This window comes from Choloepus didactylus, chromosome 2 (assembly GCF_015220235.1).
Source record: "Choloepus didactylus isolate mChoDid1 chromosome 2, mChoDid1.pri, whole genome shotgun sequence".
Lineage (NCBI taxonomy): Eukaryota > Metazoa > Chordata > Mammalia > Pilosa > Megalonychidae > Choloepus > Choloepus didactylus.
Window position 1 is genome coordinate 92,561,610 of NC_051308.1, and position 21,372 is coordinate 92,582,981.

Below are 21,372 nucleotides of genomic sequence, written 5' to 3' on the forward strand. Positions count from 1 at the left end.
ACTGGGAAATCAGGAAAGGCTTCATAGAAGAAGAAATATGTAAACTTCAAATTACCGTTCTTCTGATCACGATTTGTGAGATCTCTGAAGTAAAGGGTAATCGTTATCATCTTTGAATCTACAAGAGCTAGCAGAATCCTCAGCATATAGCACTCGGTGAAGGTTTAATGTAACACAGATCCTTAGCACATAGCAAACACTCAGTAAAGGTCTAATGAACTGAATTAAAACAGATAAATAGGAGAAGCAAAAGAATTCAAAATGGAAGAAACATACGAGTAATGACACAAAGAGAGAAAATACAAGGAATGCTCCAGAGAATGGTACTCATGGTGTGCTAAATGAGAGGAAAGGAAGATTATGCTGTTAAGTAGTTGGTACCCAGATTATAGAGAACTTTAAACAACATCCTATGAAGTCAGGATTTTATTATGTAGGAAAAGGGAATGATAACGATTAGAGTTGGCTTTTAAGGGAACTCTGGCAAGAGTATTTAGAATGGTTTTGATAGGGCTGAAGCTAGAAGAATTAAGGCCATTAAATAAGCTACTGCAATAGATCAGGCAAGAGAAAATTAAATTCTAACCTGGAACAGAGGCTAAACACGCAATCCAAGTAGAATCCACAAAACGTAGAGGATGTGGCGCAAGGGAAATGAGTTGAAGAGAATATGAAAGTTTCAAGGTTTGTTGATTTAGAGAACAGTAAAGATCATCAATTCACACAGGAAATAAGCTATCTGGGGAAGATGATGAATCTAATAGTAGTAGTATGAGCATTTAAATTGAAATCTCAACAAGCATCTGAAAATGTGGGGCTGAAGGTGAGGAAAGGGACCAAGCTCAAGGTACCAGTCACCCACCCAACTGAACCCAGATAGTGGAGGAGATAACAGAGGAAGGAAGCTACTACATGTTGTCATGAAATATGAGAAATTGTTTTCAACTCAGTTCTAGAGGAAGTTGTATGAATATGAATGTTCCTTTCTCCTTTTTGATAATAAAACTAAGTGATCACATTTCACTTTTTCCCCTGACTACCAGGATGCTTAAATGTGTTCAATCTCACCATTACAAAAATTTTTATGTTAGGAAATTTTCTATTCTCCATTTCCTGATCTTACCTCTTTTTCTCGATCCTGCCTCTTTACTTCTATCTCACATATTGTTTCATTTTATATATCCAACACCTCTGCAAATATGTATTAAAAAAAAACTGAATGAATATGGTTTATACTAAGTCACCTCAAATTCTTTGTGAAAAAAGCAGGACATAAATAAGCTTAAATTTAAAAATGGTTTTAGTTGCAATGATGATAGGTCTCTTTGTGAACCACAGGAAAGTTTCTCTTCAGTTAAAAAGAGAACCTGTTAGATTTTAAATAGGTCTGTGTTTAAGAAGGCAAATTAATGAATGATTAATTTCATTATAAAACAATTTAGCTTCACAAAGATTTCTCACTCTAACTGAGGAACTGCCAAGATACACGATTAAAAAAAAAATAGCAAGATTTAGAAAGTTTTGGCAAGCAAAATGTGAACATTAAAGCATCTCTAAAATAATAATTCAAATCAATAAAAACATTATTTACGATGTCATGTATCATTTTTAAAGAGAGAAGCTACTGAATAAACCATGCCACACAATGACAATTCAACAATAAATATTTTACCCCATTCCAAATAAAAGTGTTTGTTGTATGTATGTAAACTGTGATTCCTTTGTGTTTCTCTTAGTCCAGCCTAATAGGAAAGCCCCTTTTCCAAGCTCAGGGGTCTCCACTTAACGCACTACACTTCCACAAGTCCTGTCTGTTCTACAGACAACTGGGAGTTTGTCCTCTACCCTGGCAAGCCTTATCGTAAGCTCTGTTAGCTCCTTTTAACCAGTTCACTGGCACAGCTCCTTAATCCTCAGGCAGCTGGAGACCTTAGTGGAAAATATGCATGGTATATTAGAATGTACACATTTTCCTTTTACAGTAACTGTAACTATGTTCCTCTGTTCCCCCACCCTCAGATCCAAAGCAAGAAACTTACACGTCATTCTGAAGAAATATTGTCTTCTTTTGAAACAACAGCCTTCATTTATAGGTCTTCATAATTTGTCTTAAATTTTATGCCAAGAAAATGCAGCATTTTAAACAGAGCAGGTGTCCTTGCAATCTTTGCAATGAAGGCAATCTCTTAGGCATGTCGTGCTAGATGTAAACCTTTGCTTAAACCATTGAGGAATTTATGTGCCAGACATTTAAAACCCATTTTTCAGCCTTTGTAAAAGGAATTGAGATAATGTATATTATCTCTGTTACTCAGAAAGCCTCAGAAGTTCAAAAGCCCTTCCTTGGCTTTTCCCACTACACAACACTACCACTCCAATGAAACGCCTTTTTACTCTCGGTTCTAAACAGTTCTTTATTTATCTCCTATATCTTTGGTTCTTTCTTCTTAGTTCCCTTTACATGGTTTTTCTTGTCTTGCTTCTCCTCTTTTTCCCTTCTTTCACATACTCACTCTCTCTCTCTCTAGTGACTTAATTCAGTCTTAAGATTTTTTAATTGAGATGAAACTCTTAAAATATACAATTCAGTGGCTTTTAATATAGCCACAATGTTGTGCAACCATCACCACTAATTCCAGAACATTTTCATCACACACCCTCCAAGAAATCCCATACACACTAGCAGTTATTCTCCATTCCTCCCTTATTCAATTTCTGGAAACCACCAATCTACTTTATGTCTACATAAATTTGCCTATTCTGGACATTTCATATAAATGGAATCATATATGTGGCCTTTTCTAACTGGCTTCTTGCATTTAGCATAATATTTTCAAGGTTCATCCAAGTTGTAGCATGTGTCAGTACTTCAATCCTTTTTATGGCTGAGCAATAATCCATTTACAGATATACCACATTTTGCTCATACATTCACCAACTGATGGACATTTGGGTTCTTTCCATTTGGGGGCTATTATGAATAATGCAGCTATGAACTTTCAAGTAAAAGTTTTGATATAAACTCACATTTTTCATTCTCTTGGGTACATATACTTAGGAGTGGAATTGCTGAGTCATATGGTAACTCACTGTTTAATTTTTTGAGGAACTGCCAAACTTTTCCTCAGCAGCTGTACCATTTAACATTACCACCAGCAATGTATGAGGGTTCCAATTCCCCATACCTTTGCCAGCCCTTGTTATTGTGTGTCTTTTTTATATTAACCACCCTAGTGTGTATGAAGTGGTATCTCATTGTGGTTTGATTTGCATATCATCCATTCAATATTTATTCAGCATTTGCTATGTGCCAGAAATGAAGAAACACAAATGAATAAAACAGACTTTGCCTTCAAGAAGCTGACAATTTAGTGCACAAAACAGATAAGAAAACTTAATACAATGTAATAATTACATTAGAGAAATGCTCAGAGAATTATGGGTGCCCACAAGAGGGGCAAGGAACCTTGGTGAGAAAAGAGAGTGAGAGGGAATGAAAGCCTCCTAGATGAGAAGAGACCCAAGTTAAGATGAACAAGAGTTAGCCTGGTGAAGGAGAAATGAAGGAACATAATGGTATTCCTACATAGGTGCCCATGTGAACAATGGGCAAAAAACCTAAAACAGCATAGTAAGTGTGGGCAGGGCATGCTATGAACCTGAGCTAGAAAATAACAACAGATAACCTGGAAAGACTGGACTATGTAGGAACTTGTAAGCCATGCAAAGAAGCTTAGATTTTATGCCATTAGCATAAGAAGTTGAAAAGTTTTCACCAAGACAGTAACATTGTTTAATTTGACTTTCATATCACTTATGCTATGGCTGTGTAGAAAGTTAGACTGGAGGGTTGCAGATGGGGAAAGCATTGGGAGTCTGTTGCTATAGTCCAAAAGATGAATGCTAACGACTTGAAATTGCACAGTGATTGCAGGAATTAAGCATAGGTGATCAATTTCAGAAATACTTGGAAAGTAAATTAAGCTGCTTGGAGATCATTGGCGACCTTGGCAAGGGCAGTTTCAATGTCCTGATGGGGAAGGAAGATACATTTCATTCCTTATCCACAGCTGCAGAAATAATGGGAATTGTGGAAGCTGTGATTAGTAGTTCCCATATCTGGCTGCTTATCAGATGCGCCAGGGGAGCTTTTGAAAAACACAAATTACTCTGGCTTAACTCCAGACACACTGAGTCAGTATCCATGAGTGGAGCCCAGGAACCCTTATTTTGACAAGTTCCCCAGATATATCTTACACAGCCATCCACATACCTGCTTTGGGAGATGCTAGAATGGACCAATCTCTCAAGTATAATTATACCTTATAATTCAAATCCCTTTCGTTCCTAAGTTCAGACATTGAGAGTTCAGATACATGGGAAGGAACGAACTAAGCCAACAGCTAAAGTGGCAGAGGTTAAGAAGGGAAAATCACAGGTAGATTTATATGATTAAGAAAATAGACAGAGAAATACAAGTAAGAGAAGGGATAACTCAAAAACTCAGGCAGATAGACTAAGAACATAGTTTATCAAGCTAAGAGCATTAGTTTATCAAACACAGGCAGTTTTATCTCATAAATGTAAAAAATAAATCTCTAAATAAAAGCCATGATCTTCACTCTCAGTACCAACTCATCTTAATTCAGGTCAAAAATTTAATTAGCAACAACTCAATAAAAATTAAGTACCTAACCAAGATACTATGGGGAATACCAATAATGAATTTGCAGTCTGCCTGAGGGACAAAACTAATGTAAATCAAACAGTTGGGAAACTAAAAGTGCTAAACAGTGTGGAACCAACCATAAGTCATCAGGAGGGCAGAGAAGGGCACAATCAGTATAAACAAGGTGGTCAGGTGGGCACTTTCGTGGATGACCTTGAGGTTGGTGGTAAAGTGGAAAAGATTTGACCAGTTGCAAGCAGAACAGAATGCATTGCCTCACTCTTCAGACTTACTTATTTCTATGAATTTTACCACTATTCTGACAGGGACCCACTCAAAGTTCCAATTCATTTTTGATTCCTCTCTCTCTCTCCTTTCCCTCACCCACCATTTATAATCATAAGTCTATCTCTGAAATGGTCTTTCCATTTCCATCATTAAATGCACTGGTTCAAGCCCCCATTACCATTAAAGAATTAATTCCCCACCAGTGCCCCAGATGTCTCCCTTCTTTTATCTATACCACAGTTAATGTGGAGCCAACTTCATCTTCCTAAAAACTGACTTCGGAACATCTCAAACCCTTTAGAACACCAACTCAGAGCATTCTGAATTAAGCACCAATTCCTTATCTTAGCAATCAAGTTCCTTCTTCATGTGGCCCCAAATCAGTCTGCCAACTCCGCCTCCTGCCACTCCCCTCCTAGACACCTGGATCACATGGAAAATTCTATGTTCCTTAAACACATTCCTATCTCTGTGCCTCTGGCCCCACCTCACCTTATCAAATTCTGACTTAATGCCCAATATTTATTTTATTACAGAAGCTATAGGTTACAGAAAAATCATGCAGAAAATACAGAGCTCCCATATGATCCCCTTTCACACAGTTTTCCTTATTATTAATACCTTCCATTATTGTGGTGCTTTTGTTACAATTGATCAAACAATATTATTATAATATTAACTATAGTCCATAGTTTACATTAGGGGGTCATTGTTTGTGTTGTACAGTCCTACGTGTTTTATTTTAATATGGGAACATATATAGCTAAATTTCCCCCTTTTAACCACATTCAAATTTATGTTATATTTATATCATAAATTTAATTCCTACCTCTTCCATGAAATCTTTCCTGGACCCTCCAAAAATATGTGCTCTTCTCTTTTGATTGTCCAGAATACTCTGTACCTCTAAAGGCACTCATATTCTGTTTAAATTCACACTCCCAGTAATAATAATCCTAAACACAAAGCTATGTTACTCTTCATAACCACGCTTGAGGTAGGTACTACTCTTATCCCATTTTACAGATGAGGAAACTGAGGCACAGAATTAAAATGATTCCCTTAGATCACAGAGCTATTAAGTAGCAGAGCTAGGATGTGAACCCAGGCAGTCTGGCTCAACAGAGCACATGTTCTTAACCTCAACACTCTATGACTGCTCGATTATACTCTATGCTAGTCTATAGAGACTATGTTGAGGGTAAATACTTTTCAAATGCCTTTCCATCCCAAAACAGTGTCTTTCACAAAGTAGGCCCTCAAATATGGGTTGATGACTTGGATTCCGATTGGTCACTCTTAGGGATTGAATCACATTCCCCACAAAGACAGATTTAAGTCCTAACTGGTTTTGTGTATGTGAACACATTTGTAAACAGAATCTTTAAAGATGTCATTAGTTAAGGTAAGGCCAAACTGAATGAGTATGGGCCTTAGTCCAATGGGCCTGGCACTCATACACAGTGGAAATTTGGACACAGAAGGAGACCGATGACCAGGTGACAGAGGTAGAGATTAACTTATGCCAGTAAGCCACCACCAGAATACTTCAGACTTCAAGGAAAGCTTGATCCTGCTGACTCCTTGATTTTTGGACTTCTAACTTCCAGACTCTGAGACAATAAATTCCTGTTGTTTAAGCCCCCAGTTTGTGGTATTTGTTACAGCAGCCCTGACAAACTAAGACAGTTACAAAATAGCATGCTCTATATAATCAGGAAAGACCATACCATACACAGAGAAAGTAAGAAAAGTGAGGGGAAAGTTCACATTTGGTAGGAGTGGAAAACAAAAGTCAGATAGGCAGAAAGCTTTGAAAACCAAGTAGAGATTTTAAAAGGGAAGTGGTAACCATGGTTCTTTAAAAGGGCAGAAGCATTGAAACTTTGTTATGAAAATTATACTGAGAGCATCAATATCTATGTGGAATAGATGAATGAGAAATGAAGGAAGTGAGAGAGGAGGATACTAGTAGAGTTAGAATGGTGGAAATGAGAACAAAGAGGAAAGGGTGGACCTAAAAGATGTTTTGATTAAATAAATTACAGTATATAATAGATTTAGGAAGAAGATAAAAAGGAAGGAAGACTGAGAGATTTATTTTAAGTGTCTATACTGGTATACCACTGAAAGAAGTGGGATTGATAGTAAAGGCAAATTTTTAAATCAGGATGTTTTTCAATTCTTTTTTCAAAGAATAAATAGTTTTACTGCTAAAACATCCTTATCCTCAGCTGCTTCATGGAATTAGCCATTCCATCAGAGATTCCAGTTTCTTTTCTTCCACCACTGACAACTATTTTTTGAAGGCCTGCAACGGCTGGACTCTGAGAAGTGTGGAACCTTCTACATGTCCACCATTTCTTATCTACCGAGAAATAGCCCATAGAAAACACACAGATTTTTTAATTCTGGTTTCTCTCTGACACACAGCAAGCCAAATCATAGACTTTAAATTGAAAAGAACCTTTAAAGTCCTTTTGCTCAATCTCCTTCCCAACCACGCCATGCCAAGCAGTAGGTCAGTCATCAATCCCAGTCTCCATACTTACGGTGATGGAATATTTACTGCCTCACAAGCAACCCATGCCATTTTCAAACTTCTGTTGAACAGTCTCTCTTATGGTAATGGTAAATCTGTTGGCTTGAAATTTTCACTTATTCATTGTAATGCTGACTTCTGGAGACGCACAATCTAATCCCTCTCCAATTAATAGTTCCTTGAATATCTGGAGACAATATCATGACCATACCAAGTATTTTCCAACAAATGCTTCTCAAATGCTTCTCGTAAGACTTGTTAGCCCAGTTATATGATAATAATAGGACAGTGCACATCAACCCTTATTCCCTATTGGGTCACTATGCTCTTGGAAGGAGTTGCAGTATACACAGAGCCTCACACAGTTTCTAGCATATAGTAGGCTCAACAAGTAATTGTGTTTTAAATGACTCAGAGAAAGATCAAATCTGTCTGCTAATATGATTTTCAAACATACCCTTCCTCAATTGGTTTTATCATCGATCTATAAACAAACAAGTTTATTAAACTCTCTTGCTTTCAAAAATTCAAATAAATTTCACATAAAGAAATATAAGCCCAGAAAGTAAGCTGGCAGGTATGTACATAAATGAAACATGTTAATAAATAAGAAATTTAGAGTGGGGGAAAGACAATTCTTACTGTATACCTTCTTTGTATTCTGAATTTTTTTATCACATGTACATATTTTCCATTTTAAAAATAAGTAATTTAACAAAATAAAAATAAGAAAACTATTTCCACTTTAATTCATTCTAGTGGAACAGGATTGTGCTTTCTGTAATAAAAAGGTATACCCTACCACTTAAATACAGAATCATCAAACTAAGAGTAGATTTAATCTATTCCAAAGGCTTTTAACAAATTTGAGGACAATCCATAGTAAGAAATACATTTCATACTGCAGTCCAGTATATATATATACAAATATATAACTGATATAAAAATTTCACAAAACAGTACTTATCATTACTACCTAGAATGTACTCTGATACTTTTTTTAAGGCTGTCACAAACCACTAAAGTGACATCATGTCCCATTAATAGGTCACAACCCACAATATGAAAAAAAAAAACACTGACCTAATCCAACACTCAACCCCATTCCAACCCATTTATTGATGAGGAAAGCATGATTCAGTTTGGATAAGTGGCTGGACAGAGTCACATAGTTAACTCATCTATTTGGCACCTGCTCTATGCCAGGACTGGCTTATGGACAATGACAAATGAGACGCAACTCCTGACTTCGTGGAGGTGGCAACAAGTTGGGCAGACAGAAAAGGCAAATCACTTGTACAGTAATACTGATTCCTGTTCAGAGAAGTAAGAACAAGGACCACAGGGGATGCTTCTAAATCAGACAGGGACAGCTGAGGAAGTCCAGCAGGGTGACTGGAGAGATGGGACTAACATCAGCTCTTCGCTGTTTTCCACCATGCTGCTCAACTCCCTGAGACACCCCTTCGCCAGCTGTTCAGGGAGCACCTGCCACAGATGTGAACCAAATCCACCCTAAACTACTCACAAATACCCCTAACTCTCTCAGCAGTAAGACTTCATCTGTATTTTTTTCTTCATATTTCTCCCTACAATATAGTAGACACTTAACTAAACCAAGTTTCCTCCTTCCCATCCCCCTCCTCCTCAAGCAGGAGACTCCTGGTCCTCTGGCACTTTCCTTCTTCATTGACTTGGGAAAAAATGCTTGAGGAAAATACAATATTCAAAGCACATAAATTAAATCATGTATTTCCCCCCTTCCTCTCCGTTCTTTTCAGGTTTATGTTGATTTTCACTCTGGCTGCTCTCTCCATGACTTTCTCTCCATCTGTATGAAATTCATTCTGCTTATAAAGGACTCCAGTAACAGGATTAAGACCCACCCTGACTGTGGTGGGCCACAACTTAACTGAAGTAACCTCATCACAAGGTCCTACATACAATGGGTTCACACCTACAGGAATGGATTAAGTTTAAAAACATGTTTTTCTGGGGTACATACAGATCCAAACCACCAACTTAAAATTTCATGTAACATTTCCAAAAGATAAAAATATGCTAAGAATCTTTTACTGTGTATCCCAGAATCAAACACCTTCTTTAAAATTTAGACTCCAAGAGAACATTTGAAAATAAATTCAGCAATACAAATTTTAATTCCATTATCTGTTATTAATTCTGTTCTATGTTCATTATCTCTAGTATTCACTATAAGCCCTGGTATGTCACTTAACTTTTTTCCAGCTTAATCTATCCTCATTTCTAAATTGAAGTTAATAAAATATGCTTTTACTATCCTCTCAGAGATGTTGTAAGGATTGATGAAATAATAAATGGAAAAGTGCTTTGGGACACTTGGGAGGGAAGAGTATACAAAATGAGTTCATGTTGTATACATCTGTTTAAAAAAATAATACACTGTGGTAATGCTAAACGTGGTCAATGGTTTCTTTAAATAAGTCCCAAATATACTCTAAGCTAAGTGAGCCAGATCTAAAAGTTAGTGTTTAATACAGCTGTAATTTTCCAACATTCACAAATAAAAGAATTTGCAAATATGTATTGCCATCTATATTCCCTACTAAATTTACTTTTGTTTTTAAAATATTCAGCAAATGCCCAGTCTAAATAAAAGACTTGACCTTATAGCCATCATTTATTGAATGCTTACTACACGTCAGGCACTTTACATATATTATCTTACTTACCTTATTTTGCAGATGAGGAAACTAAGACTTAGTTAAGTTAAATCCCTTACTGAAGAGCCATGCTACTAGCAAAAGTCAGAGGTGGAACTCAAACACATCTCCCTCGGCCAGCAAAGCCTACACTCCCTTACCATTACACTCCCTTACCTTTCCAAATACTGGCTTTTTGAGGATCTAAGAAAACAAATGCCATAAACAAGATTAGTCACCCATTAAATTACTTATTTAAATGGATTAGTCTTTTCAATTCCAGGCCACTGAATGGATAGACAATGAGGTTTTTTGGGAGTCTTACCCATTTCTTATATGCATATGTATGCTATTCACAGATAAAGTATGACCTTGAAGCAATTGGAAAATTAAAATGAGCCTCTATCACACAAGAGCACTGAGGCACACTTTAAACCCCTGGAAATAGAAGACTTCCAGTAGGAAGGTTAGCAAAAAACAAGATCTAAGGCTATGGTGTATCATTCATATAATTCAGGGATAAAATACATCATCCTTTTCTTCAATAACTATCCTATCTTTTTTTACCAATTTACATTAAGGATTTAATATGACATTGAAGATTATTGATATTAACTGTTAAAATAATTTCTGTGACATCAATGGGCTCACTCTAAGAATAATTCAAACACAATAAAGTGAGAATATAAAACAAGCAAATTGAAGGATAAGTATCTGATTGCAAATATGTCTTTTCCTTTATCAAAAAGTTCACAAATTTCTTCAAATAGTGACCTTTCCATTTATATTATTTATTTATATACAACTTTTCAGAAACTGTCCCAAGCACAGCTTTCTAACTAATGTTGACCAGGTAGTTAAATATTAATAAAGCGTGAAAACATTTAATACCTCATTTAGTCTTTTCTTGGTCCCATCTTTTCCCTAAAATTCACAATTTACTCGGGAGTCTATTATTTAAGCTAAAGTACCTGGTCTAAACCTGAGGGAATTTCTGATCCCTATCTACTTCTACTATGCTATATGGAAAAAACAAATTTCTTTTTAGAGTCACTGCTGGTCTGCTATCAAGCAGAATAATGGAGGGGAGTATCAAGGAGGAGAAAAGGAGGACCAGTGGAAGGGAATGGGAAAAGGAGGAGGCAGGGTGAAAGTGAGCGGGAGGCAGTCTAAAACAATAGGAGGAAGAGAAGATGATGAACTGACCCAGGGCTCCCAGTTCTGAACACCAAGTTCCAAACCCCACTCTGAATGTTTCTGACCTTGGCAAATCTCTCGGTTTCTCTGTATCCTAATGTAGCTCCTGGAAGGTAGCAAAAATTTAAGCCAGGGAAAAGCTTCTTTTAGCAATCTAGTAAAATGCCAGTCCTCGCTACTGAAAAAGGAAAAAGGTAAGTACCTACGACCAAAAAAAAAAAAAAATTATCAATGTGTTAATAAAGCTTCTAATTTGTTGGAACTTCTTTTTAAATCAAGAATATGCAAATCAATTAGTGTCCACTCCCACTCCTTACATCTGACCAACCCCCTACCCCCACCCCTCCACTAGTTTCTAAACAACACATTCCATTCTCAGGTTTGCCTTCAGTACATTTTCCCCTGCAATTTTTGTCTTCAATTCATTCCACTACTTTCACTAAATGCCTTACTCTTCAAAAAAAAGAAAATAGAACTCTACATCCCTTAAGTATTATTAGCACTTTAAAGGTCCTTATAAAGCTATTGTACTGATCCATCCCAGTCTCAATTAGTCTTCACTGCATCCAGCTATATTTTTAATCTCTCCAACCTCTTTTTCTTCGTTGTACTTTTCTCTCAAGCTCTCTCCAACATACAGTATCTCTTTGTGATAAAGTGACAGTCTAAATTCAGTGCCTTGTTGTCAAGTCAGACACTGAGACAGATCACTACCTCCCTGCTTTGCCATAGATACTCCAGTACATGCAGCCTTGAGCTACAGTGATACTGGCTGTCAAATGACACTGGAAACTCATATATTGTCTACTTTCTACTTATGTCCCAGTTCAATTTCAGAGTTGTGGTTTTTCAGGTTGCTTTTTTAAGAATAAATTGACACAGTATGAATTTTTTTCACCCTAATTAGCTTGCATTATACCCAACTGCCATCATTTCATATACTCATTTGAAACTTGTGGTCTCATATCTTATTCTGTTAGTTCTCTTTTTATACATGTATCAGTTTTTATACATTCATATGTCCTTGTATATTCTTACCCAGCACTCTTAGAGCTTGATAAATATGTGCTCATTGACTTCACTTGCCCATATTTCTCAAGAGTACCAATGTAGGAGTCATATGAGGCTAAATCCAGCTTAGCCACTTACTAGTCATGTGACCTTAGGCAAATGATTTGTCTTTCTGAGTCTGACGTGGGGATGTGAAAACAGGTAAAGTACTGAAGGTCTGGAAAGTGTATTAACAGAGTCCATGCTTGGCACCCCATAAGGGCTAAACAAGTGTTGCCCCACTTCTTACCTCCACTTAATAAAAATGTGTTTAGTATAACATAATCCATAGGATTTTTTTAAATTAATGCTGAGTGAGTTAGAAACTGCAGAGCAAACTTAGAGGTAGAAAAAAACTCCATGCCATATAAAAAAATTAAATTGGATTATTCTATACAGTACATTATCTCAGGGCTCTCTTGACTTGGGCCTGATGAAGGGGAGAAAACATCTTTTATTTTCTAGCTGCTTGAAGCCCTCTCTTAAAAATTAAATTAATATAATAAATAAAACTTCATAATTTAGCTCTATTCATTACCCCTAGCAAGAAGTATTACCTAGCAAAAACTACCTAATTTACTCAATTTATGTTCCATTTGATAAAGAATCTAATAGCCTACCCTCCAACATAGCTAACTATTAAGTTTCCACTCCTACAATGTTCTAGATGACTGTTTACCCAACTTTGTTCTTAAAGAAGTTAAATCATTTTTGAAGTCTGTTAATCATATGTAAATTTCACAACATAGATATCCTATTCAGTCAGTTCACCTGGTTTTATTGCTTTTTGGACATTATTAATAAAAAAAATAATAACATTGATTGTGGTAATTAAATTCTTCCAACTATGAATTTGTGAAATCTTAAAGTATATTATACAATATTAACTCAGCAAAAATATCTTCAGCATTTCAGTTTCCACCAATTCATTGATAGATTAAAAAAAGTTCATGTTTTTAATACTTTATTTAAAGACAACTTGGAAACCATGAATCATGATTTTCAACAATTTACCACATTTTCATTGCTAGCACCCATTTATTTAATAACTGTACTCTTGAAAAACATTCACTAATTCAGATGCTTTGATATTTTAACAAAGTCCTACCCCCAATACAAAACATTTTGAATTAAGAAGTTTTACTAATATGAATGCTTCTATGCCTAACCTCATTTGCAATTTGAGAACTCTCACCTCAAATTTTAAACACTCTTGAAATCAGTCAAAGGATTTAAGAATTGATTAGTGTCTATCTACACTGTGTAAATGGCTTTGGGATTTTGTTAAATTATCTTGTCATGTCCATTCAACAATAGCATCAAATGGCTCACTTTGAAGGTTCTTCCCTCAACAATCTTAATCTGATAATTAACATATCCATCCGTAGAAACAGCACATTAATACACATTATTTGAACATTGTCACATTGAAATGAATTCCCCTCAACTTAGTCACTTTTTTAAAATCTCCCATTTGATCCCCATTAATCACAAAACCTATTTGTGCAGAGTTGAAAGTCTATTTACCAGTTAGGCTAGAGCAAAATAATGTGGAATCCTCTGCCTATATAATTAGCATTGAAGACCAAATGTTTCTAGCAAGTATATCATTAAAAACATTTGCACATTAGCAACTAGTACAGTTTTCACTTAACACCTCTATAAACAAGTTATATGCACTCTAAACACACACTCTGAACTTAAATAAACAACTCAATTACATTTTAGAGCTCCATTCAAGAAAAATATGTTCTTTTAAGTAAAGCTGCTTCTGCTTAAGGGGTCACCTCAAATCCTCTGTAAAATGAGGCAAAGTAGACATATTGAAATAAGTGTATGAAATTATAATAAAGCAGTTTCTTATTTATATAGGTAGTGTTTTTAAGTGTGACCAAAGAACGAAGTTAAAAGTATTAAATCCAAGGAATCGGTAAACCTCAATATGGACGGGCAGTATGGTACAGGTGTTTAGAACATAAGCAACGGAGCCCAAACACCTAAGATTAAATCCTAGCTCCTTGTGTTACATTAAATTAAATTAGCCTTGAGCAAGTTATTCAAGCTCTCTAAATCTCAATTTTCTCCTGTAAAATGGAACTCCTAAGAGTCCTTCCTCTTCGGATTTTTATGAGGATTGAAGTTATCCCTGTAAAAACACCTATCCTGCATAGTACCTGACACATAGCAAGGACTCAAACAATATTAACTATTATCATCATCCTCACTGCAGTAAAAAAAAAAAAAAAAAAAAAAAAAATTGGACACAAAAGTAGTTGAATAAATTCAATTCATAAATACACAAATTGGACCAATGGGCAGACCCCAAGCCAGCTACTGAACCCCCATATTCAGACGGAGTCTCAGCTTCTATTCATTAAACCTTAAGATGCCTCTCATTGCCAGAATATAGCTTAGCCTCAACAACCAAAAGAACAATCTGGTTACTCACACTATATCACATTAATATGTAAATGCATCACTTCAGAAAAAAAATCACAAACAAGTAATTCATTCATGACTCATTTATTCATAACAATCTCACACTTGTCACCCAAAGATCAGTTTTTACAGCTGCAGCTCAATGAAGTAAATATATTCACATCCAGATTCATTCAGTGGTGTCAAAAATCAATATAAGCAAACTATGTAAGAGGAAAAGATATGGTCACTCTACTAAACGTGGATTGTTAAACATTAAGGAGAAAATGCATCATTATTTTCAAGAGAACAAGCTTAACTTATGAGCAAACACTATTAATTTACACAAGCAATGACCCCTTGTTTTATGACTACGCTCAATAGCCGCACTTCAGGTCAGTCTTAAAATGAAAAGAGCTGTATGTAAAAGGAAAGTTGCATCCTTAAAGGAAAGGATCTTAACTCTATTGTAAAATTCCTAGATAATAAAAAGAACAAGCTAAAATGTTACAGTGGAGTATGAGTACTTTTTTTTTCTCCCTAGGCTTAATCTTTCTTCACAATAAAGAACCCTTTTCCCCTAAGGTTAGTTTATAATTAGGAATTAGATTCCTCAATAATTCAATGACGGAAACCTTTATTAAAGTCAAATGACCTTTCTAATTAGATTTTCTCCTAACATAAACTCTGCTAGGCAGGTGTCATCTCTACACATAACAAAGGCTTTATATATTTATTAATAGGTTTCTCCTCTATTTTCATCATTTTCTTTGACTTGACATTCTAACAGTTCTTAATTACTGGCAAACTTTTAAATACAACAAATCACTAACACATCTGGTAAATACTATGATTTGTATAACATTTATAATGTCCCTATTTTGCATTCTTTCATTAAAAACGTTCAAGCTAAACTATTTTTCTCTTCTATATCTGTTTTTTTAAAATTATCCTTTCAAAAAAATATAGCTAGTGGGGAGAAATATGTGCAATTTTATTATAGCATTAAGAAGGGTATTAGACCCCAAGCCAGCTATCAAACCCCCATATTCAGATGGAGTCTCAGCCTCTATTCATTAAATCTTAAACTGCCTCCCATTGCCAGAATATATCTCAGCCTCAACAACCAAAAGAACAACCTGGTTACTCACACTATATCACCTTAATATGTTAGAGTAGAACTGAGATACGTGCATGAAATTGACATTACATTCAAAAGCTCTCACCACAAACAATGAATGCACTATATAAGCTTATCAAAGTAAATATATGAAAGATGAATAAAAATATGATAATTGCATTCAAGTGCTTATATTTTTAATCTTTACATATTTATTTAAAAACCAAAGTAGTTAAATGACCAGTAAGCATCATGATGAAATGCTCTGGAGTTTGGAAACTCAAAAATATATTGTCATCAAACCTCACTCTTATGGATGCCACTTTAGTCAATTTCACTTACAATAAATAAAAAAGAAAGTAACACCCTTAGGTATGTAATTGTTGCATATAAATGTTTGAAATCACATATTCATCAGTCACTTCATCATAAATCTAAGATGACATAGCAAAATGTTTACCATCACTTTTCTCATTACTCAAAAAAAATGATAAAACCAAGTTGAAACAATCAGGTGACTTACTCAAGGATACCAGCCAAATGTCAACAAATTTTACATTTTTATTAGGTTGCTTAGATTTCTAGTTCATACAGGAAAAAAGGGGGGGGGGTGTATTTTGCACCAAAGGGAGCATCCTCGGGAGAAATGAATATGCGCTTTATGAATACTAACATTCCCAAAACAAATGTGGGAATATCCAACTCTCTTTACATTTTACACACAAACACTAACCAAAAAGGGGGGGGGGGGGGGGACATGAATTGGAACCTTCTGAATCACTACTCACTAATTAGTCAAAATAAAAAGAGTAAAACTACATTCCCTGGATATCTGTGCCCCTCTGCCCCCAGCCCACTCTCTCGGCTGCTGTACGTTTCTATCTAGTTCACTACTAGGAAACAGATTTCAGTTTTCATAATGCTTTCAAATGGGCTTTTCTTAGCAAATATCTGTACTCCTCAAGCAAGGCCTTTAAGGCAACTTAATCCCTGATGAATTGCTTAGTGGAAAAAAAAGCTGGTTCCGAATTCGAAATTAATTCTTTAGTTTTTTTCTTAAGATTCATGAAGAAACCCATAACTATTATTTAGATTAGGAAGGCTATCTTAAAGACTCGCAAGACAAATAAGAGCTTAGGAACGGAAGATAATGCTGGGGGAGGGGTCACAGAGAGCGCGAGAAAGATGCTGGTTAATTCCGAGATGATGCAGGAATGACATGGCACCTGGACAACACAAGTCCACGTTCAGCCCCAGCCGAGTCTGAGCTTCGGTTTCTCTGACATATGCCTAGAGCTGGGATTAGGTGCCCGCTCAAACACACCACCTTTTATTCTTTGACTTCCTAAAGGGAATGGTGGGGACGCGTCGCTGGAGAAAGCTTCACCACAACAAACCATTTCTTTCTCCTCGCACCCCGCCTCCCCGGCGAGGGGCAGGCGACGACCGTCTCGAACAGTAGACAGCTGATGGGAGCCGAGAACCAGGGCGGGAGGGAAAAAGCATCTCCGCGGGGGGGTACACAAAACCCCACAGCCTCACGGAGAACCTCGGGGAGGATGGCAGGAAAAGGAGGGGAGATGATGAGCGGGGAAAAGAGAGGAGAGGGGGATTGGGAAGCGTTCGGGCGCGCTACGCAGCCAGGCTGCCCGGGGCAGGCGCGCGCCGAGCGGTGGAAGAGGCGAGAGGCGTCCCCGCGGCGGACCACCTCTCCCGACTCCCCGACCGGAGGAAGGGGAGGAAATGGCTTTGTATCGCAGGATGAAAAACAGACAGGAGGGCCACCAGGCGGGGAATCGAGGAGGGGAGGACGGAGGATTCCCGGAGCCGGGAGGACCCCACCCGCCACACGGACACGGCCGTTCTGCGCCCTCCCCCCCCCCCATTTCGCCGCAGCCCTGATCCACCCTCAGACTCCCGTCGCCCTACCACGTACCAACAGCCCGGAGGGGGATAGCCCCCCGCCGGCGCCCCAGCCCTGAGCCCGCGGCGCTCACCTGCCGACGAAGTTCTCGAGCACCGAGCTCTTGCCGGCGCTCTGGCCGCCCACCACGGCGATCTGAGGCAGCTCCAGCAGGCAGCTCTGCCCCAGCGCCGAGAAGGCGTCCTGCAGACGGTTCACCAGCGGAATCAGCTCTTCCATCTCCCGGTTCCCCATCCTGCCTGCGCGGCCGGCCACCCGCCGGTCCTTGCTCGCTGAGGCGACTGGGACCCTAGCGGGGACCGCGCTGCCCTCGCTGCCGCCGCCCCGCGCTGTACTCGGTCCGCCCGGTCAGGTCTTCAGACGTCGGATCCCGCCGCCCGCCCGCCTCTCGGCGCCTGACAGCTAACGGTCCGCAGCGCGCCTGCGCGGGCGGGCGGGAGCGTGGCCTGGCTCTGCCGTGGCCCCGCCCGGCGGCTGCTCTTCCCCCAAGGTTTCCAGCCCGAGGTCACGGCACTGCCTCCCAGCTGCGGCGAGATGCCACGGCCTCTGTCGTCTGCAGCCGAGGGTCAAAAGCAAAGTTACATCACTTGGACAGGGTTGGCATGAAGTCATCATCAGCCAGCAGCACTGTTCCCTTCCAGCAGCTACCAAAGCCAAAGCAATACAACTGCTAACAACACTGCACTGTCACCAGCATCAGCAGCACCTCCACCACCATCACTGCTGCCAAAGAACACTTCCCAAGAGGAAATTTCATGTTGTCACGCCCTGCTCCAGAACCTACGATGGGTCCTCTTGCGGTGACCGCCCTGAAGGAGTTTAATTTCTTCAACCTGACATCCTTTTCAGTCGCTGCGTAGTCTGATCCTACCTGTTTAACTTTAATGACTCATCCTCCTTAGCCCTGCAAAAGTGGAGTCGGTCGGGTTTCCCCCATTCCTCCATCCCACACAGCCATTCTATCTACCAAGCTTATTCTGCCCTTTGAGATTCCTCATGCCATGTCTTCTCCCAAACCATCTCCTTCTATAGAGTGTGTCAATAACCAGGTACTCTGCACCCATGTTGTTAAATTTAGCAGATTGAGACGCCACTATTTGTCCAGTCTTGTCCTTGGTAATTGGTTTAATTTCCTTGGCTGCTCAAGCAAATACCATGCAATGGTTTGACTTAAACAATGGGAATTTATTAGCTCACAGCTTCGAAGACGAGAAAATGTCCAAATCAAGACGAAGACTATGGCAGTCTGGGGCTGGCTGCCCGTGATCCTTGGTCCCTGGTTCCTCTGTCACATGGGAATGCACATGGCCGCCTCTCCTGGCCTCCTTAGTCTCTTCCAGTTATGTTGCATTTCAGCTTCTTGCTTCCTGTGGCTTTCTATCCCTATGTCTGAATTTCATTCTGCTTATAAAGGACTCCAGTAATAGGATTAAGACCCATCCCGATTTGGCTGGGCCACACCTTAACTGTAGTAACCTCATCAAAAAGTCCTGCTTACTACCGGTTCACACCCACTGGAATGGATTAAGTTTAAGAACATGTTTTTCTGGGGTACATACAGCTTCAAACCACCACAGCAAAGGAGACAAAGTTATCATACACTTCTTAGTCTTCTTAGAGGGTTTCTCTTTCCTCGACAATTCCTCGAATATTAATACTCTTCATGATTTAATCTAGGGGCATTTTCTTGTCTCATGCTTCATGCTCTTCATGCTTGAAGAGTTTTCCATAGCTTTAACTCCACACAAAGTCTAGGGACTACAGAAATCTAAACTGCTAGTGCATTTCTCTCTCCTGCACTCCAGACTCTGCATTCCACCTGCATCCAGGACTTCACTACCTGAACGTCTGAGTACCTCAGACCCAATTTATTCAAAACTGAATTCATCTTTTCTAATCTCAGCATTTAATGCTACAAGTTTCCCTCTAACCCTAAAAATATCTGCATAAGTATGTTCATAATAATCAAAAAACTAGAAACAACCCAAGTGCCCATCAACAGGTGATAAATAAACTAACAGGTATGTGAATACAGTGAAATATTCTCAGCAATAAAATGGAGTGAACTACCCTCCTTACAGCACCAACATGGAAATCTCAGATACATTATGTAAAATGAAAAAAGCCAGCAAAGAGTGCATAATGTATGATTCCATTTATATGAATTTCTAGAATAGACTATTCTTTGGCAATAGAAGTGGCTGCCTTCCAGGGATAGAGATTGATTGCAAAAGGCGTGAGGGACCTTTCTGGAGTGATGGAAATGTTCTATATCTTGATTGGGATGTGAATACACATTTGTCAAAACTCATCGACCTAAGCATTTTTAATCTTCACATTTCACTATGCAAACTATATCTCATTTTTTTAAAAGCAGGAGAAAAAGACAAAACTGAATGTATCTTCTCCTCTGAAGTGGACCTCGATTGGAATATCGGCCTAGCACAGCTTATCTAAGAATCACACCTCCATCCACCACAGGGTTGTACCCAGGGGGGCCATCAAGGTAGAATATAACTAAACGATGTATGCCTCGGGGTCAGCACCTAGCCCCAGATGCACTAGTCGGAACCCTTTTCCGGGAATATGGAATTGAGAGAGAAATTGGTCCTTGTCTGAATGACTGAACCACAAATGAGGTATAAAAATCAAGAATATTGTTATAACTTTTTTACCAATAGAAGGAATGTGAGGAAGATGCTGGTCTTCAAAGAAAGAGAAAAATTAAAAGATACAAAGCGAAGATCAGATTGAAAAGAGAAGTCCTGAGGTATTTGTGTCCTAGCTTTAGCTCATTTCTGATACCCAACTACAATTCTGTCCTGAGTTCCATGAATCGTACTCCCCCCCATAAACTTATAATAAATTCCCCTCTTTGTTAAACCTAATTCTACTTAAGTTTCTTTTACATGCAACCAAAAGAATCCTAATAAATGCATGCTCCTGTGTTATCCTCATCTTAGTGATAGGCCCACCCAGTCCCAAACCAGAATCTGGAAGTCATTCTAACTCCCTTTCTCTCCCTTATTCCCTATACCCTTTTGGCCTGTAAACCATGCCCATTCCATCTGCCTAGAACCTGTCTCTTCCTCTCCATCCTTGATGCCAGTGCCTCAGTTATAACTATCATTTGTTGAATAACCTGCCTCCTCTACACTTCCTGTACATATGTACCCAGAATAGACTTCCATTATTGGAAGTCATTGCATTAAGTCACAATTTACATGTTTCCTCTCTTTCACTAACATGGTAAGGAGAATATATTCCCGCAAAAAATGCCTGCATTCTAATGCCCAGAACCTGTGAATACGTTACATGGCAAAGGGGGCTGTGCTGATTTGAAACTGTTATGGACCCCAGAAGAGCCATGATCTTTTAATCCACTGTTGTTGGATGGAAACTTTTGATTGAGTGTTTCCATGGAGATGTGACTCACCCAACTATAGGTGAGACCTTTTGAATAGATCATTTCCGTGGAGGTGT

General features: G+C 38.4%; 1 protein-coding gene across 10 annotated transcripts in view; it reads right to left on the reverse strand.

The window, feature by feature from the left end:
* Nucleotides 1-18,277, reverse strand: part of DNM3 (dynamin 3) — a 615,582-nt gene extending 597,305 nt beyond the window's left edge. For 4 of the 10 annotated variants that reach the window (XM_037825339.1, XM_037825341.1, XM_037825337.1 and 1 more), the window contains exon 1: nt 17,963-18,274. In XM_037825339.1, coding sequence (XP_037681267.1) covers nt 17,963-18,123 — 161 coding nt within the window. In that variant the 5' untranslated portion in view covers nt 18,124-18,274. Of the gene's footprint in view, nt 1-17,962 lie in introns of all 10 variants that reach the window. The other 6 variants (XM_037825338.1, XM_037825336.1, XM_037825340.1 and 3 more) reach the window with 3 other exon arrangements.
* Between the last annotated feature and the right edge of the window lie 3,095 nt (nt 18,278-21,372).